A 25,062-nucleotide genomic window follows, 5' to 3' on the forward strand; every position below is an offset into this window, starting at 1 on the left:
CGGCCGCACGCCTGATTGATATATGACTGCAATGGCACTTTTCCATTTGACATTCTCTCTCTCTCTCTCCCTCTCCCTCTCCCTCTCTCTCTCTCTCCCTGTGTCGCTTAAACAACAGTCCTAACTTTTGTGTGTTGCAAATATAAAAGGCAAGCCATGTGACAGAGGGACAGAAGAACAAAAGCATTTGGAAGTAACAGGACCTCTTTCTAGCTCTCAGAAAAGTCTGAGAAGAAAGGAGCCCTGCGTTTCCCCCCAAAGGTAAGCAGGAAAACAAGCGCTGCCGGCTTGCCTAGGAAATTACTTCTTTCCAAAGCGAGCATTTCATCCTCCTCTCAGACAAAGAGACAACCTTTAAATACCACTTAAATTTGCATTAATTGAATTTGCATTAATCGGTAGCGTGCTAGCTTTGTGGGTTTCTTTCTTTCTTTCTTTCTTTTTTTTTTTTTTAAACGAACGGGTCTTTGAAGTCTGGGACAGAGCAGGGGAGCCTCACGGAGGGGCTGGAAAATCCCTTTGGGTTTGACCGAAAGGGATTTCATTTTCAAACTCTCTGCGTAGTTCAATATAACTTTGTAATGGTTCTTCTATTTGACCCGGTGAGAAGAGACTGGGAAGCAGCATTGGACGACATGGATTCCCGAAGCCCCTGTTTCTTCCCCACTGCCCCCATCCCTGTTACAATGGGGGCACTATGAAGGCGGGCAAGCCTGAGAGTTTAAAAGCGCACTGTTTACTTTTATTACTACTTCTGTATGCTGCTGATCTCCTGCCAGGGCTCCGCCGGAGTGCTTAGAATGACTTCAAACAATAGGCAACATTTATTTCTAGCTTTCTGTATCATGCTTTGCAGGAATCCTGTTCCTTTGCACTCTCCTTCCAATGTGCAAGGACTTCACTTCCATAGACGCAGGCAGGAGCACTGGGGAGAGAGGAGGATGGGTTTACTATAGGATTTTGATTGGGCAAAAAGTCCGAGGAAATGCATGCTGTTTGCCTTGGCCTTACTGCCACACTGTCCAAACGGTGACCGAGAAAGGATGCTCCCACCGGCGCAGAGATGGGGACCTGCAGGAATGACTCCTACGAACACCTGAGGAATATTCGGGCAGGGTGGGGGAGGTGGGGGTTCTTTCAAGCTCCTGAATGCAAGTTCTCTCTTTAACAATTGGGCTGTAGGAGGCCTGAGCAAAACTCTTTCTTGGGGGACGGGAAGTTTGTGTTGTGTACAGAATGTTAATGACTCGGAACGCCCTGTAACTGAGGCTCATTGTAATTCAGAAACCCAGATAAACCTGCGTGGAAGAGTTGACTCCCTTCTCCACCGAGATTCAGGTGCAGGAAAGGAAGCACTTTGGCAAGGCGGGAGTCCCACTTTCTGTCCTTTGTAATTGTCATTGATAACAGATATGGATGCTGCGAAATGTCTCATTTCTAATAATAGTGTATTTTAATGACAAGGACCTGGCATCGGCAAATTGCTCCTACACAGGATATTAAATCCCCGGTGCGTTTGAAAACGTAGAGATGTCTAAAATGCAGTCTGGGCTGTGGGTGTCAACCGAATGGGGGGTTGGGGAGCTGCAGAATGCTTCTCAACGGTGCCTTTAGACCAAATGCAAATATCTGCCCATTTTCTTCTCAACGGTCTGGCTTCCGAAATTAAACTTGAGGGTCGTCTTGACCAGATTTCACTGTGGAGCGGGAACGTGGCTTACGGGGGAACCTTCCTGATCTCCTTTAATAACTAGCCTAACGGGCATTGTTGAGTGAAAACCCAGCTTTTGAACGAGTTAATTTACAGCCCTGGGATATTCACGATTTGAGAAAGCCCGAAAAGATACTATGGATTCTATTGCTATGCAATTTTGCAATGACTTTTTTTTTTCTTTAAAAACTTCTACTGTTAACAAAGCAGTGGGCTGAGTCAAAGCAATATTCTGGTACTGTTACTCAGATCATTTTACGAGAGTGTCTGAACCCAGAACGCCAAGTTTTGCATCATTTGCTTTAAGATATATTTGGTTCAGGTAAAGGGGGAACTTGGTGGAGGTCTTCTTGACCCACTGTGTACCAAACAGCTGACATCCCCCAGATGGAAATATGCCTGTGGTGTTTTCAATCTTAATTCGAGTTCCAATGACGCTGTCAAGGGGAAAATAAATCATTTTTCAATACATTTAACAATTTCCAACTCATTTATTTTCCTGGGCCCTTGAAAAAATGTGAATTTCTCAGCATCCTAGCCACCGATGGTGGCCAGCAATTTCTACTGTACTTGAAGGACTCACAATTCAAGTGTGATTATTCTTACTGGTGAATTATTCATGCCATCATCCTTTTAAGAAATGATGCTAGTCCTGCTGGATGCGAAGGTGACTGAGGCATTGTCCCAAGGCCCAGTTTTCAGTCTGTATGCTATTTCCAGTCAGATTTGGGGACTGACATGAACTTTGCCAATGGCTAAACGGGTCAATGACTGCCTTGTTACAAAGGCCCATTTCAAGTATCTGCTGAGACCCCGATTTATTTGCAATGACTGTTGTTTATCAGTGAGTTTTCTTTCCATTTGTGATGAAGGGGTTCCCCTGAGGCCTTTATCACCGAATCTTGGGTACACATCACTCACAGCTAGCATAGTCCGGATCTTTCCCTCCTGGGTAGAGGAAGCCTGGAAAAAGGGCAGTTTATCCTTTCTCTGCTCCCTTGAGCACACTTGGGAAAGGACCACGTGCTATCTCTATCAGGGATGGCTGTGAGTCACCTACACTCAGCAACTGACATCAGGGCCACTGGATGAATCACTGAATTAGAAACATGCACAGAGCAAGATGCTATCACTGGCTCCCACCACTTACTTGAACCGTCCCCAGGATCCAAACCAGTGACCTCTGAGTCTGGCCTGAATTCAAGGGGCCCTTGGGAAGAAGATGCCGGAAGTCGTTCCCTAAAACCCAGGTCCCCATCAGAGCCATACACAGGGTTGCTTTCAAATAACGCAGTCTTGTGTTTTCTGGCTTGGGTAGGTTACTGGGGGCCGTGGGAGGGGGGGAGCCCTGAAGACAGCATCACCAGAGTCCTTGATTCAGCCCTTATCAGCAGATAATCCCCCGTGGTTGGATTAAAATGCCTCTGACTCCCTGGGGTGCCTGACTCACCCTAGCCAGCCTCGGCTTCTTGGCCAGCGGCCTTGAAGGCCGACCTCACCTCTTCCCATGCACGTCAGCTCCTGCTACTTTGTCCAGCCCCCACCACTCCCCAAACCCAGCAGGGCCAGTAAGGGCAGAAGGGATGGGGAGGCAGGTGGACAGATAGAAGTACTAGGGTGGAGGCTGGTAGCTGGGCCAAGGGAGGGTGGGTGAGCTCCAGGGCCCAGATCGCTGTGGCCTGCCTTGGCTGTGATCAGCTGTCATTTCCTCTTCGTGTATGACACTGGGGAACATATTAAAATTTGTCTGGGATGGTATGTTTGGAATTCCTCTGATGCCCCACCTCACCAACTTACCCGGACAATAAAAGCAAGGTTGTAAGCCTTTGAACAGCTGGCCGGCTATATATTTCCCCGCTTTCTTTCGCATAATCTAATTCAGAAAAGAATCCAGTGAGACTGGCAGTGCCATGTCTGGGTACTCGCTCCCGGCAAGTCCTTACTCCGCCACCTCCTTCCCGCCCGCCCTGGAATCTTCCTGGGTGGCATGTGGCTTTTATTTTCTTTGGCTTTCCACCACTCCCACTGCCCCCCCCACCCCCGCGCCTGAGCTCCTTCCATTATGAGCTTGCTCTTTGCTTTGCCTGTTTTCCAGACAGCCTGGGTCCCGCTCCATCCGGGGAGAGTGGCCCGTGAGGTCTCCCCATCTTCATAGTAATCTCAGGATGTCATTCTTGGCAGCAGCTCTGCTGGGGCTGAGAGGATCAGGGGGCTTTCTGGAGCCCTGAGCCTGAACCCACTCACAGAGAGGAGCAGCCAGCCACATGGCTCGGCTGCCCTTCAGGGCAGGGCTGGGGTGACCCGGGTTGGCAGGGACAAGAGCATACCATCACAGTGACCCGCGCATCTCCGGCGCAGGGCTGGGGGTAGCAGAGCTCTGGGAACGCCTGGATGCCCTTCGGCCTACATTAAGAGAAATGTGGTTATTCTCTGTTTCAGGGGAGAGACAAGTGGCTTGCTGCAAAGCTCCCCGGATCCTCAGGCCCTGCTCCGCCCCCTTTCTCCATCCTTCCCACATCCTTCCCTTCCCAAGGAAAGAGAAGGACAGGCAGGGTTTTGAATTTGGCTAACTGGGGCCTGAAGGTCTTTTGAAAACCCATTTGGGGAGACAGGGAGACGGGAGAAAACGGATCCTAGCCAGAGCCCAAGTACAAATGAGTGGGACTGGAAAACTGGGGAAGACTTTTTCTTCCCTTTTTTTTCTTTCTCTCAACAGCAGAACAGCCCATTGGTTTAGGAGTTGCTAATGGAAAGCACGGGACTTCTCCGTCAGACCTTCCCATTTAAGAGCCTGGGGTCACCCACTCTGTGCGGCATCATTAAAAGATGCCGCTCATGTCCTTGGGACCAAAAGGTATCAAAGAGCCATCTACAATGCCGCTTCCTATCCCTTTTCTTCTCCTGGGGGTTTTCGTCGTCTTTTCCGAATTAGCTAAAGTTCATTAAAAGACCCAGAAGGAGAAATTTAACACAGCTGAATTAAAATGAGTCTTTTCCTGTTCACTTGACAAGGGCGGGGGCGGGCGGTGGGGGGGAGTGGAGAAAGGAAAGAAAGAGAAGAAAAGAACCAACTCCCCTCCTCTGCCACTTCTTGGGTTTTAATATGAATTATTCCATACAAGTCCCTAGGCTAGAGGATCTATTTAAAGACGCCTGGCAGCATGAAGGGAGAGGGTAAAAATACAACCACTCTTTTGTCCGTCAAAGGTTTTCTTTGGGAGGACATTAAGAGCATTCCTATTTTCCTGTCTGCCCCTGCCAGTGGCACGGTTCCAGCCGGTAGCACCCACTCCTCACCCGTCGGATCAGCAACCATGAACTTGTGTGTCTGAGCACCGCGGCCGCAAAGGATGGGGAATCCTTCCGCGACCCCCGTGTGTGTGTGTGCGGGGGGCGGGGGGCGGGGGGCGGGGAGAGGCTGGTAGGAAAAGGGGGCACCGGCTCGGCGGTGCAGGTTTGCGTGCTGCACATTCAGACACCCACAGATTCGAGTTGTTGAGGGAGACTGGGCCGATGGTATTCTGTGTGCCGCCAGCTGTCCTCACATCTGCAAAGCTTTCTTCCCGCGTGTCTGGCGAGAGTTTGCTTGAGACAGTCTTGCTTACTGTCCTCTCCATCAGAGGGTCCCAGAGTCTGACGGCTGAGCCTACAAGGCTGAGAAGTCACACCCCCCTAGACCCATTCTCAATGGTCAGAACGTTAACACCCTGGATGGGGTTCATGGTCTAGAACAAGTGCTTTTTTGTTGGAGACAATGCTGACTCAGAAAATTCAAAGAATGGGCAACTTCAGTCCACAATATAGCCCCAGTGCTTATACTCAGGAATTCATCCAGTTGGAGGTCTTTTTCACCCTCATGTCAAGATCTGCACTTGAACGTTGACTAGTAGCTTTAAACTTGGTTCTATTAGATTTGCCACTGATGTATGTTTCTTTTTTCTTTCTTTTTTTTCTTTGTTTCTACCAAAAGCTAAGAATTTTTCAGACCATTTTCTCTCTTCCAAGGCCTGGCTCAATCCCAGCTTCTCCTTTTAATTTGTGGTCCAACCAGTTGCAATATCCTCTAAAAAATGAAAGGGCAACAGATTAATACATTCAAGAAAGTTGATGAGCTGTCAAAAAATGCTCAGGGATAACCTTTCTGCAGTGTCGCAAACCAACAATAGCTCTAAACAGGGAGTCCCCTTCCATTCTGCCATCAACAGTGAATACAAATAGGTCACGGGAGAAATGACAAAAGAGAAGAAGGAAGGACTATTTTTGAGGTTCTAAATCTGCTGTCACAAATTTTCAAATAGCCCACTTTTAGGAAGGGAAGCTTCCCTTCATTTCACCTGCTCTCTCCCAGGGAGGAGGATTTGAACCCTGAAGTTGCCGTCTTTACTTGGCATTAGAAAAGGAGGTCAACTCCTCCAGGAAAAAAGCATCCCCCTGTCCTCTGCTCCAAGTAAAATGTAGGCATCTACATGCCTAAAATGGACGTGAAGAATCAAAGTCCAATTTCTTTTTTAAACACAAGGTGATGGTTCAGGATTTGATGCATTTCTGTGATTTTTTCCTCCACAGGATGGGAAATTCGTCCTTTTCAGGATTTAAATTTTTGTTTTGAGGTTTGAAGTCTAAGGGCAGCAGAATGGAATGGTGAGAGGAGAACCAGCAACCCAACGATGTAGCCGTAGCGTGCGGAGTTTAAGTGAAGCAGAAATGCAGACAGGAGACCAACAGCCCAATACATTCAGAATTATGAGCAATACAGAAAAACGTATTTCTACATGATTTTATTTTAGCAGTGCCCCTTTGACAGAAGTCTGAATCCCCAAGTCTTCTGGATTGCAATGGGTTTGAATTCAGTATTCAACTTCCACAGTTGGGCAGAAAAGATGAATTGAATAGAGGCTGAGTCGGTCCCATTGTTTATGCCCCATTTCTAACTAAGGGCCCTACAGCTGTTAGGTGAGATCACTACCCACCATTCCAAAATGCTGCTGTGGCTGAGGATATTCAAATGCAGCTTTGGAAACACTTTGCTGGACACTTTGAAGGAAAGCCAACATACTCATTTGGCCCCAGGGTGAGAGGAAGCCTGTTCCCTGAACTGACCCTAGTCACCTCTCTTCTCCTAAGGCCATAGCAGAGCCAGCAGTCCAGGGGCAGAGAAAATATCAAGTGGCTTCAGCAACAGGGTCTCCAGAACACCTGGCTACCTTTCCTTTTCCACAGGGAGAGAATGCATTCATGCTTTGGCAGGGGTGGGAGGGCGGACTGAGTGTCTGGGCTGAGTGGGTGTCTCAAAACTCCCCTGCTTCCTTTCCAAAGGAAAGTGGTAGAAGTATGTCTCATCTGTGATGTGAGACCGCCTTCTCGGGAAAGACTGCGTAAAATGAAGGGAACCTTCCCTTTCTGAAATGGGGCCATTTGAATGCACTGGAAGGGCAGTGGCAGATTTTGAACATAAGCACATCCTTCTTCCTTCTTCTCTGTTACTTCCCCTATGGCTTCCCATCACCCTGTTTTCATTCCCTGTTGATGGAAAAATGGAAAGGGTTGTCCTTGATTTGTGGCACTGCAGAAAGACCACCGCTAAGCATTTTCTGACAGCTCATCACCATATCAGTCACAGCTCATAGTGGAATGGTAGGCTTACAGAAATAATCCAAAGCCCCAGAGGAAAAGACTTGAACCGACTCATGCTTTTTGGCACATGGGTAATCAGACTTCATCACTTCCAATTTATGCAAGGTTTTGTACTCTAAAAGTCAGTTGGTCAACCATGAAGAACTCTTTGGAACTCTGTTCCATGAGGAACAACCATGAGTGAGTCTTTCCTTAGAGATTATAGAACCCCATAGAAGCCCAGCACTAGATCCAAGAGCCATAACCATAACCAAGAGGCAACTCTGATAGACCCAAGTCCCCACCTAGGGCTTCTGGAATGTACCTCCCTTAGCACAGAGGTTCTGTAGATGTTTTACAGAAACATCTGTAAGGTTGTAAGTTTGTAAGAGAGTGCCTTGCTCTTGACCACTGGGACCTTATCTATTCTGCACCTGCAGAGGAGACAACTCTTCTAATCAATCTTCCTCTTCTATCCTGAACCAGAGTGTTACCGATGGCCCCGCTAGGGGATGAGGATCTGTGGCTCAAACTCGGTTTAGAATTAAGGTCACTCACAGGGAAGATTCAGGAGGGCTAAATTCCACTTATATCACTATCATCAAAAGAAAGGTGTCTAATTCTACCATGACTGCTCACTATTAGCTTTTGTTCTCTCCCCAAGTGGTGAAGACTGGAAAGAAACACTATATGTTTTAAGACAGTTCTAAGAGTCACAGGGACTGTGTAAATATCTTCGCCAGCCACTCCTTATTATCAACAGCATATTCTTTTTTTTTTTTTAAGATCTTATTTATTCATTTGACAGAGAGAGAGAGATCACAAATAGGCAGAGAGGCAGGCAGAGAGAGAGGAGGAAGCAGGCTCCCTGCTGAGCTGAGAGCCGGACTCGGGACTTGATCCCAGGACCCGGATCATGACCTGAGCTGAAGGCAGAGGCTTAACCAACTGAGCCACCCAGGCGCCCCTCAACAGCATATTCTTAATTTATAACTATATTTGGTACATTCAGGCACTGAGTCAATTGGTTATTAAGGGCTCTTTTTATTTCAGGCCACCAATATGGCTTCATCAAAAGGGCAGATTGCTATGGCTTGACCTTCGGTTTTGCTTCAGGCACCACATGATGATTTGTTTGGACTTTTCTGCAGTCATTAACTTCCTGAGGAAGAAAGGAACCCTTTCTGTAGTATTGCTTCAGGGAAAATGAAGCCCCAAAGCAGGCGCCGCCCTTTGAGAAGGTAGGATAGAGCTAGAGAGTGTCAGGAATGGGGAGAACCACACAAGCATCTGGACCAATCTGTTCATTTTGTAGATGGGAAAAAAGAGTCCCAGAGAAGGCAAGGGACTTGCTTAAGATGGCATAGCCAATGATGGGAAGGGTAGGACTCAGAGCTTGAGGCTCAGATCAGCCGTCCTTCCAGTAGAGCAGGCAACAGTAAAATGTTCTTCAGGTTTCCGAATGCAATATAATAATTATCTAATATTTCTGACCAATGAGTGCAAAACACTGGAACACGTGACACTTAGCATGGGTTGGACATGGGTCTGGGGAAGAAGAGGTCAAAGCTGTAGGTAAGGGAGAGTTTGAATAACAATGAGAGGTTCTTCTGGATGTCCCGAAAATCAAGATTTGAAGTTTCAGTCAAGTCTCAAGGTCAAGTCCTCCCACACCGGTCCCTCCCAAGACAGTAAAACTATTTAATCCAAGGACACACACACAGGAGGAGCCATTGACATTGGCCCATTCTCAGAAATTACTTCTGTTCCCAGTTCTTCTTTTTTGTACCCTTATTTACTTTGGGGTTGTAATTTAGTGCTTCTCTCCTGGCTGTATTTCTCCTGCCCTCTTGCTTCCTTCCCCCCCCCCCCCCCCCCCATCCCCATCGCTTTTCTTCCTCCATCTCCACCACTGCTGAGTCTGACCATGCTTGGCTAGTAATGCAGGCTGGGGGAGCACAGAGCCCTGTAGACTGGAGGACTGCTGTTGAATTGCAAAGATGTCACCCTCTCTCCCTGCTTAGGTGGCACTGCGGGGCAGGCATGGCCACCTCTGATTGGAGAATGGACACTGTGAGCTGACAGGAGCAGGAGCCATAGTCTCTCCAGTGACCTTGTGGCTGCCCAGCCTTGGTATTGCTGCCTCCAGGTCAGCCCAGGCTTAGGTACTGGGCTGCCACTGATGTGCAGCCAGAGAAGAATAATATCAAAAACAATTCGTTGAGCACATGGGATGCTTCATAAAATCCAACATGCTGTTTACAGTTTATAAATTAAGTGCCTTGGGAAGAGGCATCTGACTTATTCTCCAAGGCATCTAGCTGACTAGATCCAATAGGAATTCTTTGAGTTCCTGAGAAGGGGCTACTTAGCAACTTCACACTCTCTGATTAGACCTAGAATTCTTTCTTTTCTAAGCCTCGTGTGAAGCGTTATCTAGTGGCGAGCTTTCTTCCACACTTAAAACTTTGATTTTTATTTTTGGTGATTCCTTGGAGAGGGGCTCTTGGTTCTACCCTCTCTACCTGACTCATGCCTGATATGATTGTCTGAAATGAGAGTAAATATCAAATCACTCTTGTCTGTGACGCTGACACCATTCCAAAGTCATGATATTTTATCTGCTGAAATTGATCTTCTTAGAAATGATTCATTGCATGCTGGATATGAATTAGGTGGTGAGGGAGTTTATCCTTGGGTCCAAAAAAAGTCACCCAGGAAACAACAGGCCAAGACTCTTTGCTTGTAGATGCGGTGAGCTGGAAGAAGGCACTAGAACAGGACCTATTTTTTCCCCCCTGACCCTTACCTGTTATCTGCTAGAGCAAAAGGAGACACTTAGTAAATGCTTATGGAATATGTGTTCAATAAATATCTGTAGAAAGAAGCCATGGGAGGCATTACGTGCATGTATTAATACTGAAAACAGCCCAGGGTGGGAATCTGGATACCGAAGCTCCACCCTCCCTTGCCTGGCAAGCGGGGCAAGAATAAGGCCATTCTTGGCACATGCCCCTGGTCTTAGCCTGTTGCTGGAATAACTTGCGTGAAACCAGCACTTTACCCTCTGCCAGGCAGAAGGTCAGCCCAAGAGTGAGCTGCTCTGTGGACACAACACCATCTCTCACCCAGGAGGCTGGGCCCACTGTGAGCTCTGCTATATTATTTCCCTGAGGATGACAGGTGGGGAAATCTGGGCACCAGTTGTTCTTTTCCACTGGTATCGTTTGGAGGGTAGCTCCAAAGTCGGGCACGCCAGCCTACGTGCCTCTCCTGCCGGCAGAGGCTCCACATCGGAGCTATGAGAATGTGGGCTCTGTACATCCGCCAAGTCCATGTCTCAGAGGCTGTACCCAGAGCACGGAGCAGCCCCGGAGCTCCCAAGTTCAGCAAGTGAGTTGCTTTCTCAGTCAGACCATCACTGGCTGGGCCGAGGTTCTAAGTCTTGATGGGCAGTGCTTGGTTTTTATGATCCATGGCTTTAAAAAAAAAAAAAAAGAAAGAAAGAAAGCAAATGGGAATTAATTTAATTTTGAGGAACATGACCGAAGCTCTGACAAGACAAGACGATACCCCTAGTCTGTCATAAATCGAATCTCAAGTGATGGAAATTTCCTTCATTTTGATTCTCCTCTTTGTGAGTGTTGCCCCCAGCACTGTGCACTTCTCATCCGGGCACACCCCACCAACACCAAGTTCAGATGAATCTGACTTCACGCCACTCGGTTTTCAAGCATTATGCTTATTTCTTCATATGATGTGAACACTTTGGGTGAAAATCCCAAAGTTAAGTGGCAAGAATTTTACCTTTATGTTTTGAGAGTTCAATGAGTTCTATGGTCTGTTTACATAATTGCTTGAATTCTTATTTCAGAGTTTAATATAAAAACTGAACAAAAAGTACCATGCTTTGTGAGCGTGTTGACCTGAAAAGTGCATTTCTTATTAGCAGTCAAGCAGCATTTTCTCTGTCATGTTTTTCTACTTTATCTTTATTACTACTTCTGGGTTCAGCTTATCATCTTTAAAGAGAAAATCAGATAATAAAGTTATATTTTGTGTGACATTAACTGTCTATCATTATTCGCTTCACAATACTTGTCTGCAAAAGTTTTATTCACCTTTCAAGAAAAAAAAAATTCAACTGTGCTTGCAATTCAAGATGTCGCTACTAGGTGGCAGTACTGCTTAAGAATTAAATGATCTACTAGGAAGACTGAGAAAAGAGTAACTAGCATGTCTTCCAAAATTTGTAAGAAATAAAAATATAATATTACTAAAATACTCAAACTGGCACCAACGTTCAACATCCATTAATTTAATTAGTATTTTTAAGCCAAGTTTGGAAAGAGAAAGTATAATTTTTTTTAAAGATTCTATTTATTTTTTTTCAGAGAGAGAGAGAGCACACAATGCACAAATGGGGGCCGGGGGCAGGGAGCAGCAGGCAGAGGGAGAAGCAGGCTCCCCGCTGAGCAAGGAGCCTGACACGAGACTTGATCCGAGGACCCCAGGATCATGACCTGAGCCGAAAGCCAATGCTTAACCGATTGAGCCACCTAGGCATCCCAGAAAGTACATATTTTTTAAAAGAAGTTTTAGATGGGTAATACATTCACAAATTCAGAAATTTATGAATTCAAATGTATGTATACAATGAAAGTCTTTCTCTCATACCTGTCCATAACTAATTGTATAGCTTCTCGAATATCCTTCCAGAGCTTATCTGTGTAAATATCAATGAACACAAATATATGTTCTTACCCTTCCTGGTATAACACACACCAGTAGGATTTCTGCACCCTTCTTTATACAGTTGCATAGTATTCCAGGGTATGAGTGTTGTGTAATAGAGATGGGTATTTTGTGCGGTTTCCAATTTTATGCTGTGATGACCAATGTCAAACCGATTAACCACATGCTAGTGTGATCACACATGTAGGATAATTCTCACAGGTGGACTATCTGGGTCTAAACATTCACGTATATAGGGTCTTGTTATTGATTGTTGTTGCTTATTTTTGCCATCAAGCTGTATGTTTTCTTTTCATTTGCTTCTTTCATTTAACCAGACCTCCTGGCCATGGCTCTGAAGGGGAGAGGGAGGGCCAGGACTGGAATGTCTACTTTTCCCTTCATCCCTTTGCCATTGACTCCTGGGGGAAATATCGATAGACTGGAGTGGTGAAAGAAGAAATCTAATAAATTCCTTTTCTGAGACTAATTAAGGCTTCAAAGAGTCAGATAACCACTTGGGATAACATAGTCATATTGAAACTCAGGAAATGGTCAGTAATACGGCAGCCTCTGAACATTGAATCCAAGAAAGCTCTGGCTCTTTGAGTTGAAATCTTGGTGAGTTTCAGTGTGATGTGCAGCTGAAGAGAAAACAAAAAATACTCTTTGGCATCTCTTGCCAGTTTGGAGCTTTAGCTCATGTTTGATCAATTTCAATGAGATGTTGCAATTAGCATGTTCACGAGGGAAAGTGGCGCAGAGTTGTATGAAAATACGCTCTTAACTTCAGGATTATCTTCTGCCTATGGAGATGGTGGTGACTGGATCCCTAAGTACCAGGCAGTGTCATTTTAGGGCAAGAGGGCACTACAGACTCCATCTTTTCCAATTCTCTTCTTCTATAGATGAGGAAATTGGGGCCACACTTGTTTAAATGCCGTGTGCAAGGTCTCCCAGTTACTCAAGGGCAGGGCTTAAAGCCCAAGTGGGTTTCCTCTTTACTGGTCCCTGCTGGTCCTGCAATTTATAGGATTTCTCTGACACATATGAGCTGAGATTTTGCCATTGCCAGGGATGCTCTTGTCTGATACAGCCCTTTGCCACACTCCATTTTCAGTCTAGGATCCCCTGCCCCACACTCGCAAGAAAGCTAACTAAGGTTAAGTGGGTCTGGGGCCATTCTATTGGAACCAAACTAATTGACTTATATGGACTTGAACTTCTCCTCCTCCTCCTCCTTCTTCTTTTGAAGATTATATTTATTTGAGAGGGGCAGGGTATGTAGAGGGAGAGGGAGAAGTCGACTCCCCGCCGAGCAGGGAGCCCGACTCAGGGCTTCAACCCAGGACCCTGGGATCATGACCTGAGTGGAAGGCAGATGCTTAACCAACTGAGCCACTCAGTCACCCCTATTTTTAATTTTTTAAAAGAATTTATTTATTTGAGAGAGAGAGTGTGCAGGAGCACAAGTAGGGGGATCTGCAGAGGGAGAGGGAGAACCAGGCTCCCAGCAGAGCAGGGAGCTGGACTCGGAGCTTTATCCCAGGACCCTGAGATCAGGACCTTAGCTGAAGTTAGACGCTTAATTGACTGAGCCACCCAGGCACTCCTGGACTTGAACTTCTAATCTTGATCTTATTAATACTTTGCCCTGTTTATTTGGACCGTCCATGAGTAGGAAGTTAAAAAAAAATGTTGTACAATAAACAGAACAAATAAACTCTTACCTGAAATACTTTCAAAAGTTTTTTCTGAAGCTTTATTTATTATCTTCCTTTTGTTTGGGATGCAATGACAGGTCTCCCCAGTTGTCCTAAATGTTTGAAAATATTTGTGACACTTTGTCTTCTGGTGTGATAAAAAGCACCCACGTTGGCCAGGCTTAAGAGGGTTGGTGAGGTGATACGCAGCGCTCTCTGCTTTGTCCAAGATGCATATGGTTAAAAGAACAAAGCAGATTTCCAGGAAACTGATAGGCCCTGATCCCATTTTACTGCTAAGTCTTTGCTCTAACCACCACTTCCTTTTTCAGATTAGGCCGCGTGCTCAGGCTACAAGGCTCTGCCGGAATGTGTGACTCTTTGGCGAATACGTACGTGTTGCTTTAATCACACTGGAGGCCAGTTAGCATAATGTGTATTTCAGATGCCATTTGCCACTGATGCTGGGGGGCGCGGGGCTTACACCAAAAACAGGATGAGCCTCGAGCAGGATGAGCCCTAGTGGAAAACTAGGTGGGTGGGTGGGTAATGGACTTGGAAATGGAAAATATACTTCTTTCCCGTGGGATGTGGCTTGTGTTCATTAGTGCTGACCTGTCTGTTTTCTGGCCCTGTGAGCTGATGTTGACACCAGAGATCATTGAGAAACTGAATAGATCCTCCCCCACTGCCAGGGATAAAGATGAGACCACCCAATTCAGTTGTGCAGAACCACATGTCTAATCTTTACCATGAGTTCCAACTCTTCTTGCTCCTCGAAACATGGACTCTGGCAATTAAAGTCAACATGTGCTTCCACTAAACCACGGTGTCCACCTCCGAATGGTTACAAATAAGCTCTGGGGGAGGGAGCGGGTTAGAATGGGCGATGGCCTATGCTAAGGCGCTCGAGAAACCAACCGCTGTCATTCAAAATGACGAGGAAAAATTCTACTCCATACCCCCTGGGCTCCATTCGTTTTTCTGGGTAAATGTTCCCCGGGGAAAATAATTTCTGTTTTCATTCCAGCTGTGCAGCAGATCTCGCGATGATGGATTGCAAGTGGAAAGAGTAAGACAAGACTCGGGGGCGCCTACAAAGGACAATGACAACCAGAAAGCTTCAGCCGGATCCTGCCCTTTGCTCGAAAAGGACTGGATCCTAGGAGGCGAAGGCATTTCCCATTCCTAGTCCTCTGCCTCCCTCTGCTGTCCCTTCTCCGAAGTTTTTCCTTACAACAATGAGAAATCATGTACTAGCTGCATCCTTTTCTATGCTCTCCCTGCTGGCGCTAATGGGAGATACGGACAGCAAAACGGACAGCTCCTTCATGATGGACTCGGACCCTCTACGCTGCATGAGGCATCACTATGTCGATTCTATCAGTCACCCATTGTACAAGTGTAGCTCAAAGGTAAGATCCTGATGTCTGCGAACATTAGCGCTACTTCACAGAGACAGGAGAGAAGCCCACGTTCCTTTGTCAAGGGATGGAGAGCTATGACCGTCGTCCAGACCTGAGCTCTCCGGCTGGCCCCGTGGGGCTTGAGGGAGAATCTTGCTCTCAGGGTCTCCCAGCAGGCTTTGAACCTTTGTCAGTAAAGCTGCCTGACTGACCACGTACATAATCCCAGACAGCTTCTCTCTTTTCAGGCTACTCAAAGTCAATAGGAAAGGCTGGAAGGTTCTCATCATGCAACTGTTGCTCTACACAAGATGAGGCAGGTGTGTTTCTTCCTTGGCTGTGAAATTTAGCAGCAGTAGTGTTCTTTATCGAGATAGAAAAGTGGTGTCTACAGGTTCTCGTGACTCCTGCTACATCCACCAGCAGTAAAGAGGAAGCAGATGCCAGAAATACGACTGAGTAGTAAAATGTACTTGTTGGGGTGAGGGGGGGGCTCTTCAAAGAGAATCCTGATGGAATAGCTGCTCGCTGACCTTGTGGTCCAAGCCTTTCTCCACCTGCCATGCTTACGTTAAAATGATTTCAAAAGATACATGGCAAGTGGATCATTTCCCATTTTTACAGGGATTATCCAAATCGCTCTTGTTTGGAGTAGGTTGTATGTTTTTTGGGCAGGCAACCTATGCGAGGGATGTCTCAGTGTTGGGACAAGGCGTGAGAAGGAATACCATGCTTCAAAGGACGAGAGTGGCCGGCCACCTGGACCACCCAGAAGGAAGGCCCATAGTAGCAGAAGGATAGACTCAGAATGAGAATCTCACGACTGTCACTGCCCCCAAACAGTCACATGAATGAAATTTGCCCACATTTGGTAAATAAGAATGTGTTTAGCCTAACCTCAGAAATTTTTCACTCTAGTTCTGAGACCAAAGCCTCTTAAGCATTCTCAGACGGCAAGTATTTTTTAAATTACCGGTATAATTAAGAAGTTTTTGTAATATCAGCCACTAGAATTAAGACCATATAAGTTAATGTCTCTACCCTCCATTTACAAACATGATGACTTCTGTCTGCCTTGAAAATTTCCATCACTTCTTTGATTACAACTCAGTGATAATGGCTTGTTTTTAGTTTGGGGGAATCCGAATTTGAGTTAAATCATTTTAACCATTATATTAATAAGATCTAGGACTGTGGGAAAAAACAGGGACTTTCCATTTTAAAACTTTCTGGCTCTTATTTGTACTTGCGGAACTAAAAAAAAGGAGTAAAGAGATAAACTTAAATTTTTGTAAGACTGCAATCCCTTCTTAGGCAAAACAAAAAAATACAAAAAACAAAACAAAACACTAAAGCAAAGGGAAGGGGGGGGAAAGACGGGACATGTTTTTACAACTGTGATTGCTCAGATATTGTGGGCTTGAGCAATTATTAGCTTCTCCTCCCCTCCCCCTACAGATAGCACTAGTATTTGGTGGTTTTTACTCTGTGTATGATTTCTCCCTCCGTAATCATGATTCTTTAACAAAAGCAGGGGTTATTAAAATTATTTTAAGGAAAATGGCAGGGTGATGATAGGAAGGAATAAGGAAATGGGAACATCTCTAAAAACTAAACACAATCCAGAGAGATTTGGTGAAATGTTGGAAGAACATCTTAGCAGTGATCGCACCAGTTAAGGGCAGGTCAGAGAAGAGACGTCGTTAACTCGAGCCCAGCAAACTCAGGGTGCTTGAGCGCGACTCCTAGAAACAGACTTTAGTCTACCTTTGCTCATGTATGTTCCTTCCAGAATGCCATGGTAAATGGCACAAAATTGTGATAGTAGCAGAAACGTTTATAATTTCATGGGAACAATCTGTTTTTAAACAGCCCAAGTGATCTCAAATATAGCAATAGTTTTATGTAAATGGTGCTTATAATTATAAACCTTTCTTTCTTGGCCTTAAGATGCCTGGCAGAATTTCAACTACCCAGACCTTTTCTGGATTCGATTTTCTCTATGTATCCAAGAACAAAAACTGTTTTTCATTTTTAAATAATCTATAATTCTTAACTCTCACAGACTCGGGCTGGTCTTCTTTCTAATGGGTTTCATTAACGAAATTGTTCTTTACAGACTTGAGATAAAACATTTAGTCCGTGCCTAGGAGACAGCCAACAAGGGATTTTACAATGAGGAGACCAGGGTCGATCTTTCCTCTCTGCAAAAAGTTTCCCTCCACATGATGTTCAAAGGTCGTTGTTTGCTAGACACATGCCTAACATTTGTCTGTCTGTGGTTAACGCTTCCCGACTTACATTTACCCAGTGTCTGGCCTTGGGAAGACAGGTGTCCGGGAGAGTGTGACCCAGGCTCAGGGGAGGGAACGCCTAATATGTGTCAGGCATCTCATAATATAGGATCTAATCATTGCCGACAAACCTGTCTTGGAAGGCATTAGCAGCCCCATTTTACCGGTGGGGAAAACTGAATGCTAAAACAGTATTCAGTATGATTGCTCATTTAGTCCAGGAGTGGCAACCTTTGCCTCAAGTCATTTCTCTTTCAACTACTTGGATCTTCATTTTGGAGAAATGCCAGCAGAATGCAGTAGAGTGCAGAAGCCACTATTAGGAAGCCCAGCCTCAACTTCGGATCCACTGGAAATAATGATTTTTACTCAACAATGTTTCTAGAAAATAGGAATTTTTGTGACTGTTCTGTGGGAGCCTCCCATGAGACTGTCTGCTCTCCCTAGCCTTGAGTTCCAGGGGCCTGTCACCCATGGCTTAGCAATTCAGGAGAAGGATGAGATGGAGTCAGGCAGAAACGATTGGCCACAGCGGTCCACCAAGGAGGTCATGTGACTGGAGATTAGGCTGCGCCCGATGGTTTTCAGCAGTGACACCTCCCAGGACTGGGTACAAGAGATCCCCAGAGTGGCAGGTTCATTGACAATCTTCCCTGAAGTTCTGAGTGAGTAAAGGTTGTATAGCAAACAGGCAAAAGTCCAGTGGTTCGTGAAAACAAGCTGTCTGGAGAACCTTTAAGGCAACTGAGGCATCTCAGACTTCGAAGTGAGAGAGACCTGGTTTCACACTGCAGCTAAACGATGTGCCCAAAGGGTGACTTCGGGAGAAGTGAAACCAGTCTTTGGTGCCTCCATTTATTCCTCTGTAAAATGGGGTGAATGCTGTGTATCTAAAGGTGGGGTTATGGGTATTGGTGATGATATCTGTAAGGTGTTCAGCATGGCGTCTGTCATATAATAGACATTAATGAGTGACATTATCATCTTGATGATGAAGCTGTAAACAGGACAGGTGCTCAGACTCACTTTCTATTTCAGTCACCACGGAGACCTCAATGACGGTTGGGATCCCGTAGATCCTGAAAGGATTAGGAAAATGAACCTCATCACGGTTCTTGTTAAACAGAGATCTGGCAGCCGTGGGGGGCGCGTGCTGAAGGGCAAAGTAAAAGTAAGCCATCCTGCTGGGTGTTAAGAGCAGGCAGAGAACAGCAGAAGAGAAACAGAGCTTGCTGCCTTGACCTCCCTTCCCAGGTGAGTGGAGGAAGCAGGAAGAGGGGGAGGAGACAAGTTCTGGATGTAAGCCAGGGAGGACTTTCAGGGATAGGGGCTGGGAAAGGGAGCTAATAAGGCAGGCCTGTGAAGTCTGAGTTGGGCAAGGAACGGGGGAGGGAGATGGTGGTCCCGCAGGGACATGGAACCAGGGTTTGGGGTCATCTGAACTCCAAAGGGCCAAGGCGGAGGACAGTTTACGGGATAAAGCCTGGAGAACTTCCCAGAGGATTTGAAGTGGCAGGTGCTAAGATGCCCGAGCCTCTCCTTAGGGCTGCTGACAAAGCTCATAGTATGGTAGAAGAGTCAGGAACATTGTACTTCTAACACAATTAACTACTGGGGAGAGATCACTTTTTCTTTTAAGGAACGAATTTATATGGAATGCCTACTAGGTGCAGGCCCTGTGGCTGGCAAAAATAGGGGGGAAAAGACCAAGTCTTTGCCCTCATAATGACTGTAAGTAAATGGGAGAGAAAGGGAGCGGAAATGTTCTATGTACAAAAGCTTTGTGTCGGTTTGAGTTGTGACCAGACCGACGGACCAGAGTCCATCTGTCCCCTTGCTGCTTCATTCCTCTGGTGCAATTTTGCTGATGCCCTGAGCCTGGCACAGACCTTTTGGGGGTTGACCCGGGTGCCCTGGAGATGGGCTAAATGGTCATTTATTGAGAGTGATGGGGAAGGAAGGAATGGGTGCTGCCAGAGGGATAAGGGGTACATAGTGTTCACTGCCGAGAAAAAGGCAAAAGACCGTTGCTCTTTTAAATGAAGTAAAATGGCCAAACTCCCATTCTAGGATAGGATGTTCTGTGCGCAAGTCTTTGTTCCGGGTCTTTATTCTGATACCCACGGAGACAGCTAGTCATTCATGGCCTGTGCCAGGAATTTGTAGGAGTCCCCCATGACGGAGGAAGAAAGTGGCTTTGGCAGTGGTAAGAATCTTTCAACAAGGAGTGATGAAAACCATCTGTGTTTGGGTTTTCTCTCACTCAGAAGATAGCTGTGTATTGCAGCAGAAGACATAACTGCCTAAGAAGTATGGTAGGTCACCAGGGGGAGCAGCGGCCTGCGGTCACCAGGTTTAATCTTTGGTCAACATCCAGGACTCACAGCTGGCTCTAACCTTCACAGTAGCCTGAACTTGCTCATGACCAGCTTGGGCAACTTAGGAGGATCGAGGCTGACAGTCATGGTTAAGACTGAGGGCTCAGGAATCAAGCTGTCTCCGGTCAGAATCTTGGCCCGCCTTTGGATGGTGAAGGGACCTCAGGCTGGTGACTCATCCTCTGCCTTTTCATGTCTTCATCTGTGAATGGGGAAAGTTTACCTTTTGACATAGCTGTTAAGAATCAGGTTGCATATGATGGGCTTGGCACAGAGCCTGGAGCCTAGTAAATGTCCCAATACGTGTTCTATATCAACATCATTACCATTCTTTTATGATCACCCAAGGTCCTCTCATTTTTCTTAGCTTCTGCACATGGAAAAAGATTAGAACATGAAGGAGCCCATCCCTGAGCAATCTTTCTGAACCCCGCGGCTCTGTACTAGGAGGAACTGACTTTCATAGCCCACTGGAGGCCAGTGACTCTAAGGTGGGGGGAATACGAAGGGATTTCTGGAGAAGTTGCCTAACTTCTTGGCATCGGGCCACTTGCTTGGGGAAACCTAAGAGAGCAAAATTAAACTGGACCCAAAGCAGATAACAGGTATCTGTCACCCACCTGAGCTGTGAGAAGTCCATTATGAGCAGTTAAGTACAAGGCCAAATGCAGAGAAGCCTTCCCATGTTAGTAAGGCCCCACCAGGTCACCCAAGCGTGAGGAACGTACGTTGACCACAGACTGGGTTTTGGCAGGTGAACTGATGTTTGATGACTTGGTTAAGGAGTTAGACACTGTGTGGTACCATCCAAGGAGTTTCTGGGAGTGTCCAGATCACTGGGGGAGGCACCTGGGGTAGGTCTTGACAGTGGAGGAGTTATCATTCAGGAGGGCTCTTTCAAGACTGAGCTCTGCAGAAGCTTCAGGGTAGTGATGATGTATGTATTCCAAGGAGTTCATAAGGAAAAGGTCAGATTTCTATGGTTATGGTATGTTTAGGGTTCCCAGAGGTAAGTCAAAGTAGATTGAAGAAGGGTGTGAGTTGGCTCATGCTTCAGGAAAACATTTTCATACCAGGAAGCAGGATATACTAAGGATTCAGGCCCAGGGCTTGACTTTAGGCAGAACTGGGTTTGATTCCAGCCTTGCCTTGTACCAGATACTTGAGTTTAAGCAGGTTAGTTCAACTCTCTAAAACCTCAGCTTCCTCTTCTGTAATAATAGTACAGATTAAAAGAGGACCTTTAGCATCAGATTGTTATGAGGATTAAATGAGATTAAATGTTGCAAGCACTCAATAAATATCAGCTGCCATTATTATTTGCTAAATGATCCCTACCTAGTGATCAACCTAGAGTAGAGCCTCTCAGACTTGAACAGAACAGGCCTCACTAATCAATGTGCGGGCGTTAGCGGTACTGACATCAACCAGAGTCTTGTGACAAATGCAGCTCTGGCATCACCCAGAACTACCCACACATGATCTGTATTTTAACAAGTTCCCCAACAGATTTACATGCATGTTAGAGTTTGAGAAGCTTTGGTCTGGAAGAGGTGAGAAGATGTTCATTAAATCTGTAAAACAGGTGAGGGAGTAAAACAGGGGCTAAAGGATGGAATATCAAGAGTGAGTCTGGAAAGCAGATATTTATCCCTTCCATTCCTTAACGGCACTCATTTCTAGATCTTCCCTCCCAAACTCCCCGCTGTAGCCCTCCAACACACATTTACAAATCAGAGCTAGATTTATATGTCACTTCCAGGTTTGAGACGGGATCTGTAGCCTGGAAATCTCCCAGAGAGGAGATTTGCATGTGTGTTGAGAATGCCACAGGTCCTACAATTGTCTCACAGTCTCTTCTTAGAGGAGAAGAACTTGACAATGGAGGATAGTTGGAATTAAGCAGAGCTAGGAGGAAAGGGCATTCCTGAGAGGGGGAAAGACATGAGCAAAGGTAAGAGGCAGGGAAATTCCGGGAAGTTCCATAACTTCTAAGTGATTGAGCTTGATTAGAATAGGGAGTAATGAGAACTAGAACAGTTGCAAGGGAGTGGGTGACAAAAATGAGAACAATTATAAGTAAGACTGGAAATCCAAGTCATGGAGGATCTTAATACCAATTCAGGATTTGGGACTTGAGTCCAAAGGCATCAGGCAGCCACTGAATGTGGTTTGTTTGTGTGGGGTTTTTTTAGAGTTTATTTATTTATTTGACAGAGAGAGATGACAAGTAGGCAGAGAGGCAGGCAGAGAGGAGGAAGCAGGCTCCAGGCCGAGCAGAGAGCCCAATGCTGGACTTGATCCCAGGACCCTGAGATCATGACCTGAGCTGAAAGCAGAGGCTTAACCAACTGAGCCACCTAGGTGCCCTGAATGTGTTTATTGTATGTACATGTCTGTGCATTCTCTTTGCCCCAAAAGTCCAGCTCCTGAGATAGAAGAACCCATTGGAGGTGGCCCCAGAGTCTTCAGTGAATGAGCTGAAGGTGGAGATTGAGACCCTGAAAACGCTTAGTGAAATCACAATCAGGTCACTCCTTCTACAAATGGCCCAGCGTCGCTGATTCAGTCACTTTAAGGGCTGTGCCAACTGCCAGGTCATTCCAGGTCTACATCCAGGTCACTTGCGTGTGTGTCATTCCGGTGAGATACACCACCATGTCTGTGCCTCTTGGAATTAAGTGTGTTGACACAGGTTCACTATATTCATCCGGACTGAAGCTGGATCTCTAAAGATTTCTTCTGGAGAGGTGACCTCTGAATATTGCTTAATCTGTGGAAGAGATGACCCACATTAGAGATGGCACATTTAACAGTACTTTGAAGTGAGCTGTGAGGGAGCTTTTCTCATAAACCGGCAGGTATAGCGAGAAGGGGCTGGGGAAGACCTCGGGCTCCTTCTCATTAGACGGATGGAGTGGGCGCAGAGGACTGGCCCACGTACTACTGATCTATGGCACAATCTCCCAAAAAGAGAGATCTATTTCAGATCATGTCTGTTTTGCCTGTCCACAAAAAGAGTGGGCAGGATAGCACTGAAGACTTGAAAAATTCAAAACAGTTCCTAGTTGACATTTTCTCTCTACCTCTGTGATCTTTCAGAGAACATAAATCAGTAGGTCTTACTCCAACTTCACCAAACCTTGATGGTTCCTCCTGGTATCTCATATCCTATCTTTGGATTCATCCCAACATCATCTTTTTTTTTTTTTTTTTAAACTTTTTAAATTTTTTTTTTAAAGATTTATTTATTTATTTATTTGACAGAGATAGATCACAAGTAGACAGAGAGGCAGGCAGAGAGAGAGGAAGGGAAGCAGGCTCTCCGCCAAGCAGAGAGCCCGATGTGGGACTCGATCCCAGGACCCTGAGATCATGACCTGAGCCGAAGGCAGCGGCTTAACCCACTGAGCCACCCAGGCGCCCCCCAACATCATCTTTGATAATGACGTTAATAACCTATAATGACCAGAAGTCATCTTGTCTTCCTTTAAGAAAGATGAGTAGACCACTTCCTTCTTTTAATTCTTTTAATTCTTATTATTTTAATTAACATATCATGTGTTATTTGTTTCACGGGTATAGGTCTGGTATTCATCAGTCTTACACAATTCATACCGCTCACCATAGCACATACCCTCCCTAGGGTCCATCACCCAGCCACCCCATCCCTCCCCCCCCCCCCCCCCAGCAACCCTCAGTTTCCTGAGATTAAGAGTCTCTTATGGTTTGTCTCCCTGTCTGGTTTCATCTTGTTTCATTTTCCCCTCCCTTCCCCTATGATCCTCTGTCTTGTTTCTCAAATTCCTGGTACCAGTGAGATTGTATGATAATTGTCTTTCTTTGATTGTCTTCTTTCACTTAGAGTAATACCCTCTAGTTCCATCCACATCGTTGCAAATGGCAAGATTTCATTTTTTAAAAAATATTTTCTTTTTTAAAGATTTATTTATTTATTTATTTGATTGAGAGAAAGAGAGAGAGAGAACGAGAGAGGAAACACAAGCAGGAGAAGTGGGAGAGGGAGAAACAGGCTCCCCACTGAACAGGGAGCCCAATATGGGGTTTCATCTCAGGACTCTGGGATCATGACCTGAGCCGAAGGCAGACACTTAATGACTGAGCCACCCAGGTGCCCCAAGATTTCATGTTTTTTGATGGCCTTCTTTTAATTCATAACCAAGCTGCCCCCCCTCCCCTACCCATAACTGCCACTCCCAGGAAACCCAGATGTATGTATAGGAGACAGAAATGAGCCTCTGCTCCACCCCCCTAAAGCTGGAGGCAAACACTGAGTGTTTGCCTATGTCCATTGTTCTGGGGATAACCTTGGTAATTTGCATCCGATTCTTAAAGAAGTCTGTTCACTATAGCCACATTAAAAGCCACTATAAAGAAAACACAGCCTCTCTTACTTCAGCCCAAGCTTTATTATTTTTTTAATTTATATATTTGAGAGAAAGGGAGAGTGAGAGAGAGAGAGAGACAATGAGCAGGGGGTGGGGCAGAGGGAGAAGAAGAGAGAATCTCAAGCAGCCTCCCCACTGAGCATAGACCCTGAGGCAAGGATCAATCCTGCAACCCTGTGAACATGACCTGAGCCAAAACCAAGAGTGTGGCTCAATCCACTGAGCCACCCAGGCACCCCCGGGGTGTCGACGCTTTAAAACTAAGTTTACCAGGTGATTCTAAGGTGCAACCAGGGTTGAGAACCACTGGTCTAAACCACCGGAAGTCAGCAAAGAGTGTTAGGGTGCCGTGGGACCTGACTGAGGTTTTGGTCTCCCCACAGGGTAACCCTGTCTCTTCTCTCCCCAGATGGTGCTTCTGGCCAGATGCGAGGGGCACTGCAGCCAGGCGTCACGCTCTGAGCCCTTGGTTTCCTTCAGCACTGTCCTCAAGCAGCCTTTCCGCTCCTCCTGTCACTGCTGCCGGCCTCAGACCTCCAAGTTGAAGGCACTGCGCCTGCGCTGTTCGGGAGGCATGCGGCTCACGGCTACCTACCGGTACATCCTCTCCTGTCACTGTGAGGAGTGCAGCTCTTGAGACCTCCTACTGAGTGGCTTCTGGATGGGACCACTTCTCCCTCACCGAGCCAGTTCAACAGGCCAGGGAAGGACTGGCAAGAAAAGAGTTAAGGGAAAGAAAGAAAGAAAAAAAAGATACAGCGATTCCCACGGGATTCCACATATTCTAGTAATAAAGACTTTCAGTGCTTGTTGA

The 25,062-nt window shown here is 46.0% G+C and overlaps 1 protein-coding gene across 2 annotated transcripts; it reads left to right on the forward strand.

The window, feature by feature from the left end:
* On the forward strand, positions 1 to 25,062 carry NDP (norrin cystine knot growth factor NDP). Of its 2 annotated transcripts, XM_059384763.1 has the most exons (4): positions 1 to 261; positions 14,094 to 14,153; positions 14,792 to 15,176; positions 24,658 to 25,062. In XM_059384763.1, exons 3-4 carry the CDS (start codon positions 15,003 to 15,005, stop codon positions 24,883 to 24,885), a joined length of 402 nt encoding a protein of 133 aa, XP_059240746.1. In that variant the 5' UTR covers positions 1 to 261; positions 14,094 to 14,153; positions 14,792 to 15,002; the 3' UTR covers positions 24,886 to 25,062. The 2 variants fall into 2 exon arrangements, with proteins under 2 accessions (XP_059240746.1, XP_059240745.1); XM_059384762.1 differs by lacking the exon at positions 14,094 to 14,153.

This window comes from Mustela nigripes, chromosome X (genome assembly GCF_022355385.1).
Source record: "Mustela nigripes isolate SB6536 chromosome X, MUSNIG.SB6536, whole genome shotgun sequence".
Classification (NCBI taxonomy): Eukaryota; Metazoa; Chordata; class Mammalia; order Carnivora; family Mustelidae; genus Mustela; species Mustela nigripes.